Genomic DNA, 17,092 nt, shown 5'->3' with positions numbered 1-17,092 from the left:
GATCAGTGCTGGTGGAGCTGGGTGGGAGCAGCTGCTCTCCTGGCTAATCCCTGCAGCTGCAGAACGTGGGGCTGGGGCTGGCTCGCTTTGTCTGCACCCCTCCAAGGGCAAGCTGGAGTGTACCCAGCGCTCTTAATTAGCTGCTGCACTTACACTGTGCTAAGCTCAGCCTTAACACCTACCTGCACTTAATTAGAAGATGGGGTTGCTGAGGTTTTATTAGTACAGTGTGTTTGCAGCTAGATGAAACAACGGGAGAAGGGGGATGATTTGTGTAACTTGTCAGGGGTGGGTGATTACCTGAACACAGTGAGCAGCCCCTTTGGAGATTGCTCTCCTTCCCAGGTGGGCCAGGGGAGGGTCACACCAGCGAGCCTAAGAGGCTGTTGGGCCAGCCTGTCCCCCTGAATTTCTTAAAGCTTTTAAGAAGATAAATCTCTGAGCAGATATGTGCATATGATTCATTTGGCATAAGCACTCAGCCAACTTCCCAGAAGGGTACTAAAATAATTTCCACATACAAGTAAAGTAAATAGTCTGTGTCTTGTTCATCCTACCAAGTATTATTGACTAGTGCTGAGTAAGAGATCCGTGCAGAGCCTTGATGAAAGGTTGGCAACTCACCCCACTTGGTCTGGATTATTGCAGCATGGTTTTGTAATATTGAATTGCAAACCTTTTAGTAATCTTCACAGGCTGTTCAACCTCAGCCACTAAGCCTAAACTAAAATGTTTAAAAACTGCACTTCATGCTCTTAAATACTCTGTAAGAACTGGAGACAATTTCAATAAATGTTAGGCTCTTTCTGTTAATGTGCAGAACAGAAATTACCTACTCAGATCCGGCTGAAATGTTCCACTGTGGTGGTATTTGAGACTAGTTATATTTGGCTCATCTTTGTTCCAGATCCAGTTTTACAACTACCAGATGAGACCCTAATGAAACATCAAAGAAGCCATGAACAGTTGCATGGAATTGCTCTCTGAACGATGCATCCAGTGAGGTACAGAGCTCGCACACTGGATATGAAGGAATTTTGACCATAGGGCAAATGCAGCTTTCATCTTTTAGACATTGCAGCAGCAGTGCAGCACAAATTTTTGCTTTCATTTAAAAAAATAAAGAAGCTGTTTATCAGGGGTTTTCTTCAAGATCATTTCCTAAACTATCTTGAGCCCTTCTGTTCTTTACTTAATAGTACATTTGGGAAAATAGATGAACAAAAAAATCAGTCCTTCTGAATCAAATCTGAAATTACTTCTAAGAGATTTTTTCTGAAATGAGATTGAAAGCACTTTGGAAGCTTCTGAGTGTTTAAGTATTAACAGTAAAGTTTTGGATTTGCAAGAGAAACTAGATGGAAGGAATACATTTTCATCCCTGGCTGGGTTGAAACATGAAGTCCCCATTTGTGCAGTGTTTTTCCTTGATCAATCACGACAAAATTAATCCAATCTGGCTGCTGAATCTAGATCTATAAATATATTTATTATAATATAACAAGAACTTAACAGTAAACATAAACTATATACAATACCATTACAGATAACCCTGTTTTTAATATTATTCACAGAAATAGCCAGTTTTGTTCCAGTGTGAGAAATGAAGAAATAAGCTAAATTGAAAATGTCGAATGTGTTTCAGTCTTGTTGACAGGTAGCACCTCCTTTGGAGGTAGACACACACCAACACTAAAATTAGTCCTGCCCCAGGCAGTTAGAAACTTGTGCTCCAATCTTTAGGTTCACACTTGCACCCTGTTTGACATAAATACTTTAAATGACATACTAGTATATAATTTTGTTGTGCTTATTATTTTTCTTTAAAGAATAAATAAAACAACTGCATAACAAAGGCTGGAACCTCACTGTCAAAATGAGAGGCTTGAGTCACCCTATAGCTTGACTCAGCTGACTCGAGCACATTTTCTTTAAATACTGCAAGATACAAATGTCTTTGTTTTTTTTTTTTAATTTTATTTTATAAATGGTTATTAATAAAATAAGATGATTAGCTAAACATCTGCATTGAATTCCCCAAAGCTGTAGGCAGACCTCCCTTCATATAAAAAGGCTACTGTATTTGGTATGAAATTCAACTAGATATTGAATGCAAGATCTCACCCACACCCTGTACAGGACTCTCCTTGAATTACTGGTATGGCATTTGGGATTTGAGTCTGCAAAGGCAAGTATGGCAGCTTTTTTCCCTCTCCTTGGAAGGAAACCAGACAATCCTTAGCTTGGGGTTACTTTCTACTGCTGAATTTTAAGATTCTTTCCCCTGTCCCCTCTATGTTACCCAGTCCATCTCCCATTTGTTCCTTTCATGTATAAATTTATAAAGAATTTCCACATCACAATGCTCTCTGGATAGACAATATTTTAATATATATAAAAATATAACCCCTGTGCTGTGCATATAGGTACAACTCTACATAGTAATAATTTGAAGTCTCTTACACTGGGCTTAAGTCTATGCATTTTTCTACCATGGGCTTTAAATTCAAGTGTTTAAAATCTGTAAATAAGAAGTATAAGGCTTCCACACCTAAGGAAGGAACTTGAAAAATAAAGTAAAATAAAAAACTTCTCAGCCTTTACATAAAAGATAGTGGCGTGTATCCCGATGTAAGGAATTTTGGTTGAGAGCCAAAACCGAGTGTGCAGCCACAGGAGGCATCTTCTGTGTTTGAGGAACACGTGGCAAACCCACACTATGCTGTGCATTTTACTGTGATTCCAGCCAGAAGTGAAGAGTGGGTTTATCAGGAGAATGCCTCTGGAATCCAAGCTGTTTCCGTTTTGCACTGAGGGAATTCACTGCCAAGTGCATCAGCAGAAACCCAGAGGAAAAGGTTTAGAAGCCTCCCACCCCCCACCGTGGGCACAGCCACATGTGCCCACACGAGAATCACCAGGAGCACAAACTCACCCAGCCCAACAGACCTTTTGTTTTCATCATTTTACACGGAATTTATTACCAATGGCTATTCTTCTTCTCCTTAGTCCCCACCTCACCCTGCTTTTGGGCTCTTCTCTAGAGAACTGAAATATTTGTTTGATCTGATGGAAGACTGACATCAACATAAGCCATCTGTCACACAAAATTTCTCTCAGTCATTGGTATTGAAAAGCATGTATTAGAAACAAATGTAGGAATCAAAGTGGTAAGGACACTTTGACCTTTCAAATAGACTGATGCCTAAAGTGTAATAGTAAAACTAATCTGCATGGTTATTTCAAGAATCAAGCTTGAGCTCTAAAGTAAAATGCAGATTATTTTTTTCCTCTCTTCCCCAGCTTAAAAAATATGAGAAATTCTATTGCACCTGGGTTGACCAAAAGCCGATGTCCAGAACAAGTGCCACTATAACATCTAGTGACACCCTTGCATTATTAAGTTACAATATCTTACATAGCACGGAGCTCTCTGCTCCTGGTTCACCAAAAGGTGAGGATGATTTTTCTACATTCAATGTAGACACTATTCAAGACTTTAGAGCAATATGTTCACTGGCTGGCTTTGCTGCTTTTGTTCCTTAAGTAACAGTATTCTTCTTGCCTGCTTTCAGCAGGTACAAACAGTTCTCCCCCCAACTCCTGGGGAACATCAGCCGCTCTGAATGTACTTCTTGATTGCTACGCAGCCGTGTCGGAAAACAGGGCAGGGCATATTTGGTAGAAGTGTCCATGTGTTTGTTTTAGGGTCATAGGCTTCCATGTTTCCCAGGGCAGGTCCTTCACTGCTGACAATCCCACCAGTAGCATAGATTTTTCCATCCAGAACCACAGCACTGTGTTTTTCAAAAAAAGAAAAAAAGTTAGAGTTAGTTGTCTTACTGAGCAAATTTCTTTTTAGGCTTAAAACAAACCCAGTCTTTTATTACAATGGGTAAACAATGAATACACCTTTTGTTCTTATCTGTATAAAACTGTGTGGGCATTTCTCTTCTCTCTCCTTTTCTCTCCCCAAAATTAATCCTTTTTGTGTTCCTGCCAGGTAGGTAACTGTTGTCTCTAATGTAAACAACAGATGAAAGTCCAAGTAAGATCTTCCTCCAGCCCACACCTGGGATCTGCAGCAAAAGTGGCAGGGTGCTGTGTCCCTGTAATACTTTGCACATTCAAAACCAATCCAAACAATTTGGGGTTCCCACCACCTCAGCTGGAATAAAGTCTTTCTTCAAGTTACTTCTTTAATTGTTAATGAATGCTACAAAATCGGGGGTAAAAATCTTCAAGTATGTTCTGTTTCTTCAGCCCCTTCCATGATTGTGTCCTGGCATGGGGGCCTGGAGATCCTGCTGACTTTGTCCTTGTGCACCCCAGGGTTGTCTATGGGAAAGCAGATCTGGGGCACACAGATCTGATGGCTGGGGCTGTGCGGCTGAGGGAATGACAGGGCAGCTCTTTGTGGGCATCTAAAGAAGATAAAAGACCTTACTTCTTTCCTAAAGTGAAAGTGTTTGACTTCAGATACCTCATGTAAATCAGGAATAATGGGGCTGAACTAATCCCATGGTCCATAGGCTCCTGGTAAGAGGGAAGGTGCACAGGTGTGGAAGGTATTTGAAAGAAAAAATGTCGTCTCTTCCTCTTCCTTCCACTTTGTGCCTTGGCCTCTTGAGCACACAGCAGGACACTGCTTTGGGCTGAAGAAGATGGGGCTGGGCTCCCATGTGTGCGTTTGGAAATGCCAGAGCATGGCAGAAGCATCTGGGGAGGAAAAGCCAACGCAGGGCCTGCCGTGTGCTCCATGCTGCCTTCGCACTGTGTGGGGGGAACCCAAAACTGAGACTGTCTGCTTTTTATCTGCCAGGAAGCCCAAATTTGCCTTCCAAGTTGATTTAAAGATGTTCTAATCTGGATGGGGTTGGCAGTGGTTTTTCTGGTCTGGTTGGAGAGCAGCTGGTGAATGATTGCGTTAGGAAGGAAAAGGGAGACTTGGAGAGTATGAACCTGGCAAAGGATAGCAGGGAGAACAAGAGGGAGGGAAGAGAAACTAATTGCAACCAAGATGGTGGCCTAGATCTAACAATGTAGAAAAGTTTAGTGAACTTCTAGTCTTGGTAAAAACAAAGTAATTTTGTCTGGGTAATTTTGAAGTACTGGGAAGAGGAAAGATAAAAAGTGATAAAGGCAAAAGCCAGAGAGTGCTGGAAGACACAGGATGAACTGAGACTAAAATGGCACCGACAATGCCATGTGCTTCTGAAGAACACAAGACTCTGCTGTCCTTGTGGAGACGCAGAGCCTGAGGTTAAAAATAAACTCACAATGACAACAGTGAGGACTCAAATAAGCCTAGTCCCTGGGTACCGCCAGGAAATAGGAAATAATGAGAATCTTGTCAAAATAACTGTTAATCTGAAAGGAGGAGGAAGGAGAGGGAGACTTGAAACATTTGATTAGAGCCTATCCACAAATCAGCAGGGCTGGATGATGCATAGCCCAGGCTCCTGAGGGAGTTTGCTAATGAACTTACTGAACCACGGGTAATTATTTTTCAAACGTCAGGGAGAAACAGGGAAGAATAAGGACTTGAGTAAAGCAAGTGACATCCTGAAAGATGGCTTTGAAAGAGAAGGAGCTCACCTCCAAAGGAGCCAGAGCTGGTGGCAGAGAGGCACTGCCCGGCAGGAACTCCTGCCAAGGCTCAGTCTCTATGCCCAGGAGGAAGCAGAGGTGGCAGGACCAGCCGACCCAGTAAATCAGAGAAATGTGCCAATTAAACAACAGTTTTGGGCTTAGGATATTTGCTGAGGGGTGGAAAGCCCATCTCTGAACAGGAAAAAGTTACCCTTTAGGCAGGCTGGGAATTTCAGATTGCAAAATGTGGCCTGAGGAGGGGGAAGGATTGCCCCACCCCAGGCTCCTGATGTGGTGGAGGGGCTGTTGAAATGAGCAGAATGAGAGTTGAGAGATGAGGCTCTTGGGCAGTGGTTGCTGGTTTTGTTTTTTTTTTTTTTTCTGGATTGTGAAGCTGAAGAAGATGGAAGCTTATTTGGTTAGGATAGGCTTTTTGGGATGTGGAAGAAGATCTAATGTCAGAGATGGACTGTGGTACAAAGCACCCCTACTGCCTTGGTTCTCTAATGAAATGCTGACTACTAATTAAAACAGTACTCCTACACAATGCTTGATGCAAAAAAAAGGAAATAAAAATTAAATGGGTGATCAGTTTTCTTGGGTTAAGTGGGAAAAATGAAAAAACTCCAAAAGAGCCCCAAAAAAGATCTGTCTAAAGAACTATCAATAATAGGCAATTGAAACAAGTATTAGTGTGGAGCATGGGGACTGGGGCTGGTTCCATCAGTGCTGAGGATCAAGGTCTGCTGTCCATGAATGGCCTTAGTTTTGATTTCCTGGTGTGGACATGCTGGTGTAGATGGCAGCACCTCACACCAATACAGAGAGGATCTCAGACCTCAGTCACCACTGATGTACAAGGCTGGTTCACCACTCCCTCCTCATTAAGTGATGAAATTCCTCTGCATGGAGTCATTACCAGAGGGAAGACTCTACAGGTGGCCATAGGAGCAGGAGCCAAGCAGGCACCAGCCCTTCCTTGCTGGCTCTGTGCTGCTCAGCTGAAACCTGGCCCTAAGTGCTGGTGCTCCCTCAGGCATCTCACGTTAGGTCTCTAAACAGGGACATGGGTGCTTTACAAATTCTTGTGTCGCATCTTAGCCACCCACATTCCTTGCAGTGGAATCTTCTTCTGTGGCATGTTTGGTAGGAGCTACTCTGAGCCAGAGCTGCTGCCACCACAGAGCAGCTGAGCAGCCAAGGAAACCTTCTCAAAATGATCTGGGTCTGGGCTCCTCCCCAGCCCATGCTCTGGATTTGGGGTTACACCGAGTGCGCAAGTGCTGCCCTTGTTCTCTGGAACCTGGCCTACAGCCCTGCAAAGAATTCCTGCCCAGCTCAATCCTGTACCTTCCCATCAGTGAGGAAGAAATGGATGCTGAATTCCACCCTCTGGAAGACTGTATGAATTTTAAATGTTGATTAGAGCAACTTCTGCTCCCTCTGTATGCGATTCCCATGTATAAGATTGGCATAATGCTTGTGAGTCATGCCTGAGGTTAAGCAAAGCACTGAGCTGCTCCTGCCATGAAGAAATAGTTCTGAGCACACAGTGGGTCCTCCTGAACAGGGAACTTTGGAGATATTCAGCCATCTCTGGGGCTAAAGTGGCAGGTAGATGCTTAAGATAATTAGGAATTTAATCCTAAATTGCTGCTACTTTGTAGCATTAGGACAATCACTGCTAATTTCTGGGACCTGAGAGAACAGAAAACTCAAGTGGGCTCTAAAACCTTAAGAAAAGTGAATGGAAAGGAGTATGCTCATTGCTCTTTCTTCTTTACTGTGACAATATTTCGTTTCTCCCCTCCCCTCCATCCCATCAGCTGTAAAAACATCGTTACCAAGGCTGACAGACAAAGAAAGAAATAATTACAATAATTAGGATGCGAGTTTATTGCTTGGTGCCATTAATCCAGAGAGATAAAATGATTACAGGCTGTCAGAGCCTGGGAAGGAAGGAAGGAAGCTCTGTGCCAGAGAGCCTTGCTGCAGGGACACAAACCCTGATGGCTTTGGGGCAGTGACTTCCCTGGCTGGGGAGCAGCCAGACCTCCTCCTCTCCAGCAGGATGCCTGGGGAGAAGGTAATGGGCATCCAAACCCAGATCACTTCAGCCACTCCTTCCAAAAATATGAGTTACAGCAAATTATTACCATGCAGGCTAATGAATGACCCAGCTTTCTACTCTGCAGGTAATTACTGCTGTTCACTAGAGAGGCTTCTCCTGCCCTGTGACTGATTCTCCTGAGGTGCCTGGGCATCCTTCATTTCCCAAGCAATGCTCAGTGTCAGAGGATCATGCTGTGACTGTCCCCTGACACTGCCATGGGTGGTCTGATCCATCTGCTGACCTCCATGAAGCTCTGGATCACACTCCCAGGAAAATCCCAATGAGGCTGAGGTGTGCCAAGGGCTGGTGAGGACCTGACTGGTGTGCTTGGGTAATCTAAACACCCTTTACATCTCTTCCCTGCCTATCCACCTTTCAGTCCTTGCCCAGGCTGATCAAATGGCAGAGAAAGTCCCTCTCTGACAGCTCTCTTGATGGACAAACTGAATCACTGAACCAAAAAATCCAAGAACAGCCCAGGCAGGAAGGGACCTTGAAAGATCATCTGCTCCAACCTTTGTGGGAAAGGGGCACCAGATGAGATTTTCTTGCATCCTGTCCAATCACATCCTGAAAACCTTTGGTGATGGGGACTCCACCACATCCCTGGGGAGGTTGTTCCAGTGAATGACTGACCTCACTGTAAGGAATTCTTGCATCATGATGAAGCCTCTGTTTGTGCAGCTTTTACCTCTTACCCCATTGTCTTCTCCCTGTGGCTCCTTGTCAATAGAGAGCTTCCATCCTTCTTGTGGCTGCTCTTTTAGCGCTGGAATACTCTGTGAGGGTCCCCTGAGCCATCTCTTTCCAGGGAGAAAAGACTTTCAGTCTTCCCTCATCAGGCAGGCCCTCTAGTCCTTTGAACATCCCCACAACCCTCCTCTGGACCCTCTCCAGTCTTTCTGTGTCTTTTTTTAACTGTGTGCTGCCTGACAAGAGCTGAGTAGAGTGAGAAGATGGAAGTCTCCTGATGGGCAGTAAGATTTGGAAGCAGAGGATCATTGTCTTTTTTTCTCTGTGTTTGAGAGTTGAATGCCTGGGTGCTCTTGCTCCAGCACTTATTTCTTCCAATGAGATGCTGGACATATCATCAAGCAGTGGGATTACAAGAAATGGTAATTTTATTACTTTAAAATTTTTCCTGCTCAGTCCTAAATATCACATCAGCCTCATCAGGAAATGTTAACACATAATTGTTAAAAATTCTGTCTTTTAACTCTCAGGATTGCAAAAGATTTGAAATGGCTGAATTAGTGTATTGTTTTGACTGCCTGCAGCTTAGTATCTACTGAGGCCTCAAACAATGTTTTCTCCCTCCTCATTTCTGGCTATGCATGCAGAAGCACACATTTATTTCAAGCAGTTCCATGAACATTATTGAGTATTATCAGTTAGGTCGACACAGGATCTGCTTAAAAGAAGGGAAAAAAAAAAGATCCCATTTATTAGTGGATGAATTTCCTTCCTGACCTAAGACTTCAGGAGGGCTTTACTGGAGGTGGAACTGAATGATGCTGATGGGATTTTTGTGCAGGGACAGGAGCTGGACTTGATGATCCTTGTGCATCCCTTCCAACTGAGGATATTCTGTAATTCCAGGATGCTCATCAACTGGATGGAGCTGGTGTTAGGACCAGGAAGCCTCCAGGGTCCCAGCCCCTGCAGGGTGTGGCTCTGGGCAGTGGCAGGCAGAGCTGCAAGTGCCCCTTAAGTTTTCTGTTAAACCTGGGACCTTTCTGAGACACCTGCACGGGGGTTTGAGGCATTGGAGCAAAAGGCGTTGCTGGCCCTGTGTCTGTGGGTGGTGGCAGTCAGGGAGCCAAGGCACTGTCTGCAGCTTGGTGGCTGTCCCTGCTTGGTGGCAGTGCTGACAGCCCCCAGTGGTGGCAGCCAGGGTGTTGTGTGGCACAGGGCTCGAGCTCGGGTGGCCGTGTCACACTGCCAGAAGTGTCATCTTCACAATGAGATGGATAAATGAGGGTCCAGATTAGTCATGGTCAATTAGGAGGATATCATACCCCTTCCTGGAGCAGGATTATTAGTGTGGGTGTTCTGGCCAAGCTCCAGTTATATTCTCCCCTACTCCACAAGCACTTTCCCTTGCTAATGATCCAAAGCCATCACGTGGCACTGTTGCTTGTTGCTGAAATCCAGCAGTGTTTTACTCCACAGCCCACAGCACATCAGTAATGGCCTGAGTGCTCTGTCTGTATCAGTTATGCTTTAATGCCCACCACAATCCTTCATGTCATCAGCTCCTACAGAAATTACTGCCTGGTAAGTTAGTCTGGTGCAGCAGTTCTCACTGCTGTCTGTGGAGCAGAGCCCCAGACCTATGTCTCCTTCCAGATAGGCTGGAAGGTTTTGGTTTTCCCTTCTGGACTACAAACAGCTCCAGCTGCAAATGCTGCTGGCTGAACACACCAACCTTCCTGCCTGTAGGTTTGGGAATCCCATGGCCATTGAGGAATGTTCCATAATAGTTCCATAATAGTTGCACCTGGGAATATCCATCCAAACGAGCTGTGCTCCAATCCCTTCCACTGCCTGGAGTTGCCATGAGCTTTGCAAGGCAGAAAGGAGCCAGCCTGGGGAGGCTGTAGCTGGTGCTGTAGGTCAGCAATGCCTGGCACATCATTTCAGGAAGCACCCTGCTTGGCTGCTCAAAAACAAGTCCTTACTTGAAAAGAAAAGGTGGGGGTGGGGGGGTGTGTGTATGTGTAAAATAATCCCCACACTGACCCTGGTTTTGTGCTGTTCAGCCTGAGTCAAAGTTTTATTAAAGATTTCCATTCAGCAGAACCATCTAATAAATCTTACTGGTTAGCAGTCAGAGGAGGAGGAAGAAAATGCTTTTCTGGTGTCTGTTGGGAATTGCTGGTACTAAATTAGCTTCTCTGGAATTACTGCTGGCACCACCATGCTGCTGCTGTTGCCCCGTGGAGGCTCTCTGTAGCACAAACCTGTTTGCACGCTGCCTGCATTCTAAGCAAGCAGAATATGGAATTTTTAATCATGCACAGGAATGCATTTGGTATTCTTTTCACTTGTGGAAAAATAAACCCTTGAAGGGCACTGCAGGAAGGGAGAACTCCCACCTGCAAAGCCACGCTGAAGGGGAGGGATATCTGCAAGTCTTTTTGGAGGGAGGTGTCTGGCAGAGTGAGGTGTCATCATCTCATCCTGGCTTTTCATTCCTGTTGGCTGCTGTCCACCATCTCAAGATCCTGCAAATAAACAGGGGCTGCCAAACTGAAAGGGTGTGTGGCAAAAAGCTCACACTTGCCTGATGTTTGGGAAGTGTCAAATATTTCCTTCACCTGTTGTGTGGAAGGTGTTCAAGCTCTCAGTGAATTTTAAAATGCTTCAGGCCTGTTATAGCTCCATTTAGCACCATCTTTCAAAGGGTTAATTCTACATCAGCATGAATTTCTTATTGACTTCCATCAGGCTGGGCTTAATCTGAAAATGATCCTCAATTTGCTCTTCTGTTGATTGTGAGCTGGAGACCGAACCATTTATTTTTCATTTTTCATTAAAAGTAATTTAACTTGATATTAAAACCATTTGAATGGACCTTTAATTTTTCACAGGCAGGGAATGTCACACACATTTCTTTTCCCTCTGCTTGAGGCTATCATGCTCCCTCATCACTAACATGTAGAAACAAAGCAGATAAAAATAAAAGTGATGCGGTCAAGATTTTCCCCAGCAAATTCAGTATTGAGTGATTCCTGGTGAGAGGAGATCAATAGCATGCAGTTAATTTTTAAGTTGTTTATGTTGCTGCTTTTAAACCATGCTTTTTGTGATCCATGCTAATGAGTGGAATGAGGAATTTATAGATTCACAGGCTAAGGTCAGAAGGGACCTCTGTGCTTAGTTAATCTGAGCTTGTGTATACGCAGGCCATGGACATTTCCCCAGGCAGCATCTCTCCTGGAAACATATCTAATCTCCTCTTAAAAACAGTGAGTGTAGGTGAGTTCAACCCTTCCCTTGCTGCTTCTCTGTTTAATTATCCTTGCTGTTGGAAAAGTGCTTCACTTACGAGATGCGTAACTTGACTTTCCAGCCCTTGTGACCTGCTACACCTTTGTCTGCGAGACTGAAAGCTTCTCCATTTGCTCCCAGTGATCAAATCACCTCTCAGCCTTTCTTTGATAAACTCCTTGAGTTTCATGTCAAAGGTCTGATTTGCAATCTGGGGTCATTTTGGCAGCTTCCCTTTGAACTTCTGCTGGTATTTCCACATTTTGATGCGGGACCCAGGACCTGCACTCATCTCCCAGCACTGTATACAGCAGCACTCGCTCTACCCAGATCCAGCTTGTTTTCATTTTGGTGTTGGGACATGTTTTATATCCCCAATATTGCACTGACCTTTTATCCAGAGCACTGTGATGTGAGCTCATGTTGTGCTGCTCTGAGTGATCTCGTTTATGTCCTCCTCTGAGAGCCTGGCTTTCTAAGGGAGCAGGGCTGCTATGAGTGTGCTTGCTCTGTGTCTTACTTTGTATTTAAAATACCACTGCTGGCTTGAGACAGTTCAACAGAGATATTCAGGGAACTGATAAAATAGCTCCTTCTGTAATATTTTGTACCCATTAAGTGTTAAGCCCCCTGCAGCCTTATCAGGAGAGATTTTCTATTACCTGGATTGTTGATAGATGTATTAAATAGCATTGGAGAAGAAGAAATGCTTGCTGCCAGTGGCCTTGCTGAATGATACCTTCTCATTAACAACTACATTTTGAGATCTGTCAGTGAGGCAGATTTAATCTCTCTACCATGTGCCTTGTTAATTCCATCTAATGCCAGCCAAATACCTTGGAGAAATTGCAGTATATTACAGCATCACAGTTGTCTTTAGCAGCCAGGCATGTTGGCTAAGAAAGAACCACGCTTCCCAACACCTCTGGTGGACTTGGCAGTGTCAGGTTCACGGCTGGATTTGAGGACCTTCGAGGTCTTTTCAAATCTAAATGAGTCTGTGATAACAGGGTGGTTTAACAAGCTTCATTTTCCAGAAAAGTGCATTGATTGATCTTCATTATTTTATTAGCATCTAGTTATTTGTTGATGAAATCCCAAATTAACCACTCTGGTATTTTGCAGAGGACCAACATGAGGCTAAGTGAGACCACTTACCTTGATGCTGGCACTTTGCAAAATTAATTGCTGCACTGAAATTCTCCTTTTCACCTTTTCACAGTACAGAAACACTCTGGCAGTGCCCTGATCCATCCTCAACTTGAAAAGTTATTAAAAATCAACATTAGCGGTTCAATCAGCTTCTCAATGAAGTCTCTAAAGACACCTGTGTCTAAGACAGGCATTGCTGGATCTGAGAATAAAATTTCAGAGTTCCCATCTTTCCTGGCTGCCAACAGTAACTGCTTTTGGTCCCTCACAGCAGAACACAGAACCAAACCTCCTTGTATCCTTCCAAATACAGATGAGAAACACCTACCAATTGGTCTGTATTTTACTTTGCTACCTCATCAGTCTCATCAGCAGTGGTTTTATAACTGATTCAAATTACAAATTTTGTCCCCAAAATTTTTAAGTGCCTTTCTTTTTACCCCCATCAGCCCTCAGCACTGGTTCCCTCAGCCTCTTGTAGCAGCAGGTTTTAAACCTATTTGTTACTGCTGATCACCCATCTTCCCTATTTCCACACACACCGATTTATTTAGGTTTTGTCACAAGCTTTACATGTCTTTAGGCTGAAATATTTTTCCTTGACTGTTTCCCAGTGCATTCAAGAATCTTTGAAATGGTGCTTTTTTTGCTTCCAATTGTATGTATTTTTTTTTGGTGACCATTCCACTATAATTGTAGGTTTCCTGACCACCGTTGCTTTAGGCATTAGAAAAAATGTCATTTAAAAGTTTGAAGTTACTTTTTATGGATGGGTGGCAAATTCTACTTAAACAAAGCCCATTATTATGGAGCCTAAGCACTAGGGAATATTTAGGTCACTGGTTCACTTTCCTTGGTCGTTCTGTACTGTAGGGTGCAGAGCAAAGCATCCCTTCATGTCAGAAACCCTGGCAAGTTTTCAGGTGAGGTGTTCAGCCAACAGTTGAAATGAGCCATGCAATTTCTCTTGTATATTTAACAGATTCTTGTCACTTTTTACAAACCCAAGATGTTCAAAGAGCAGCTCATCCCTCTCTATGATGGATGGGAAAATGCAGGAATGTATCAAATGTCCAAATCCCTCATGTTTCATTTTACAGCTTAGGGCTCTAATATTGTATGGTATTGTGCCCGTTATTTCTAGTTTTCAGGAGAAAAATATCATTCTATGCTGCCTGAGCACTGCACTACTCATCCTGCTTTGCCTCCTGCTAGAGTAGAGGGACTGGGAGGATGTCTCCTTAGAGAAGGGGAACAGGGCAGCAGCCACTGGGATGGAGCTGGCTTGGGACAGAGCTGGTGCTCTGACCCCTCTGCTTACAGCAATATCTGCTCCAACAGCCAAGAGAGGGCGCCCCTTAAATTAATAAAAGGAAGGGAAAAAGGTGAAAATGAGAACAAAAACAGCAAAAAGAGAAAAACTCAGCATGATTTCTTAAAAGGCATTTTCTCATGTGCATTGAAGTGAAAGGCTAAATCCAAGTTAAAACATGGAGGTGTTTTCCAACAGTAGGATGGGGGCCAGGGACACTCCTGGAGCAAGGTGCAGTTGGCTGCATATCTGGAAGAAGTGGGTCTGCTGTGGGCCCTGCTGCTGCCCATTGCTGCTCTTCCTCCCACCCCAGCCAGTGCTTTGCCAGGACAGTGCCTGGCTCAGTGCCTCAGGGTGCTTCAGACATGGATGACAAACCCTCACCTGATGCCTGTGGCAGTGTCTAGAGCCCAGCTGTGGCTTTTCCAGAGAAACCAGCAGCTCAGCCCTTCCCCAGCCTGGGAATCTGCTCTAGGAAGGGCTGGCTGTGAACGGTGCAGAACAAGCCCGTCTTTCAGTAGCAGCCATGTAAAACTATTTAAAAGGTCTTTAAGTGCTGCCAGTACCTGCAATGGCTGCCAAGTTTTATTTTTGTCAGGCAATTGGTGAAATTTGTTCAACTTGAGACCACAATCAGGGAAAGGAGCCCGAAAAGCAATCACAGGCACCTAATAAATAATAGTAATTAATACTCATGTGTAGTGCTTACTCAGGATTCTTTTTCTTTCAAGGATCTTTTAGCTGGTTAGCAAAAACATTCCACATTATGGTGGTCTCTCCTACAGAGGGTATTAATCATCCTCTAGTTGCACATGGCAAACTGAGAACAGCATTCCTGTAATCACTAGAGGAGCCCAACTCACATCCCACCCCATGATCCATCATGCCTGAACACGAGGAGACACGTGAACCATAACAGACTGCTGAATGTACACTTTGGGAAATGCTGTGTGCCTGAGAACGTACAGAAAAGAGATGAGGAAAAACCCCAAATAGTTCACACCTCCCTTCCCCTCTCCCCTTCACTTGTAGTAGCTTATTTATCAACAGAAAATGTTAAGGCATCGGTAATTCCATTTTAATGTTTTTTCTCACCTGCAGAACTGCCTGGAGTGGTTCATGTTGGGACCTGCTTTAATATTGCCTTTCTCTGGGTCATAGATGGTGGTTGCTCGTGCATAAGCTCCTCCAAGAATAAAGATGAACCCATTGAGAGTGACTGCAGGAGCATATTTGTTATCTGTCAATGGAAAGCAACACTGAGATCAGTTTTAGGCTCAGGTTTGGAGACTGTTTTTTTATTTATACATTCCCCTTATTTATAGATAAGTCACGTTCCTCTAAACCTCCAAGGCTAGGGAAAGAAAAATGAGGAAACCTTTCCTGGTTTTGTTCTCCTCTCTCCAAGTTCTCAAAGGCACTTTTAAAGTTCATCACTTCTTCATCCCCCAGTATGTGCCTCCCTCTAAACTGGTAAAGAACAATTATCCTTTCCTGAAGCCTAATGGAGTCACCAAGAAAGTTCCACAGTTACAAAATTAAGATGTCAGATTTTTTCAGAATTTTGAATTGCTGCAAATTTTAGTTCAGGTGCTTCTCATGCCTGTGCAGCAGCTAAGTATAGCAGAAACCCATAGCACAGAGACCCCCTTAATAATATCCAATAGTTGATACTCTTTTAAAGTAGCTTTTGCTTGTGGGAATGTCACCCATGCATTTCCAGAAGATTTTCTGCAACCTGATTTCTTTTTCACCTTTATCTGTCTCATAAATTCACCTGCATTTTTATTTTCAGATGTGTGTGTATCTCCAAGCAGTCCTGTAATTTAGCAACAAACTGTGTGAGGTTGGAGTTTGAAATTAAGCAAATCTCTCATCCTGTGTCAAGTTCAATCAGATTTTCTGAGGACACTTTAAAATTCTTGTTAGCTGTGGCATTATTAGAAATATTAGTAAAACTAATCATAAATTATTGAATAAAATAATTCTAATCTAATTAGTTGGCTTGTCCCTTATGCTGCTAGCACGCCATATGCACATTATTAAATATGAGCCAGTTGGGCTGAAATTTCTCATGATGATGTCTGTCTTGATGAGATACAGTTTTTTTAATCAACATTTCTGTGGAACCAGTCAGTAGTGCCTGGGAACAAAAGATGGGAAAATACATTCTTTGAGTTAAAATAAGCCTCACAACCAGAGGCAGGTGGCTTAGCCCTTTGGGGTGTGAAGGGCATGTTTCCTGGGAGGCCATCCTGGGGTTGGGGGACACATAAAAATTCTCCATTTGTAGTTATATATAAATTAAAGCTTTTCCAAAATCTGCATTTTCATGTGCTCAGGGAAGGTTGATCCCCCTGCATCTCCAACAAGGAATCAGACAGGACACAATCCTGCTGGTTTCAGCCCCTGCAGCCTCCTCCCAAGGGGACTTGCAGGCAGAAGCTGGAGAGGAGGTGAGATACCACCTTTACTGTGCTCTTACATCTCTGATAGCAGCCTCTACATAACACCAAAGGGGTTTATATGTTCCTCCCAAAGCTACAGCATTATGATTGTGTCCTTTTAGGAACACAGAAAAGGATGGGCTTAAACCAGATCCAGCAGCTTTATTTTGGGATTTGCTTACCTCTTGCATGGTGTATTGTAACCCTGAGGTTCTTGTAAAACTACCTTATTCCATTAAATATTTAATAGACGTTTAATTTGACAGGAGTTAAGCAAAAGCTGATGAACATCTCCAGAAGAGAGGTATCTCCTTAACTGCAGATTCAGCTGGTAAAATGAAAGAATGGTTTTGTGCTGTCTGCTTCTGTCCCAGCATGGCCATGGGGTGGTGTGGCTCAGTTCATCCCACCCCACAGTGGCACATGCCCAGGGGGACCTACAGGGGTGAAGCACCCAGCAGGGAAACAGACAGAACCCGTGTG

General features: G+C 43.8%; 1 protein-coding gene across 2 annotated transcripts in view; it reads right to left on the bottom strand.

Moving 5' to 3' along the window:
* Positions 1–1,468: 1,468 nt before the first annotated feature.
* Positions 1,469–17,092, bottom strand: part of KLHL29 (kelch like family member 29) — a 389,609-nt gene continuing 373,985 nt past the window's right edge. For both annotated transcript variants that reach the window (XM_077175124.1, XM_054630052.2), the window contains 2 exons: positions 15,258–15,402; positions 1,469–3,797 (listed from right to left, as the gene is read on the bottom strand). In XM_077175124.1, the coding sequence (XP_077031239.1) occupies positions 3,614–3,797; positions 15,258–15,402 (329 nt within the window). In that variant the 3' untranslated portion in view covers positions 1,469–3,613. The remainder of the gene's footprint in view (positions 3,798–15,257; positions 15,403–17,092) is intronic.

This window comes from Agelaius phoeniceus, chromosome 3, assembly GCF_051311805.1.
Source record: "Agelaius phoeniceus isolate bAgePho1 chromosome 3, bAgePho1.hap1, whole genome shotgun sequence".
Taxonomy (NCBI): domain Eukaryota; kingdom Metazoa; phylum Chordata; class Aves; order Passeriformes; family Icteridae; genus Agelaius; species Agelaius phoeniceus.
The sequence above is the reverse complement of the archived record's forward strand: the minus strand, read 5'-3'. Positions and strand labels throughout refer to the sequence as shown.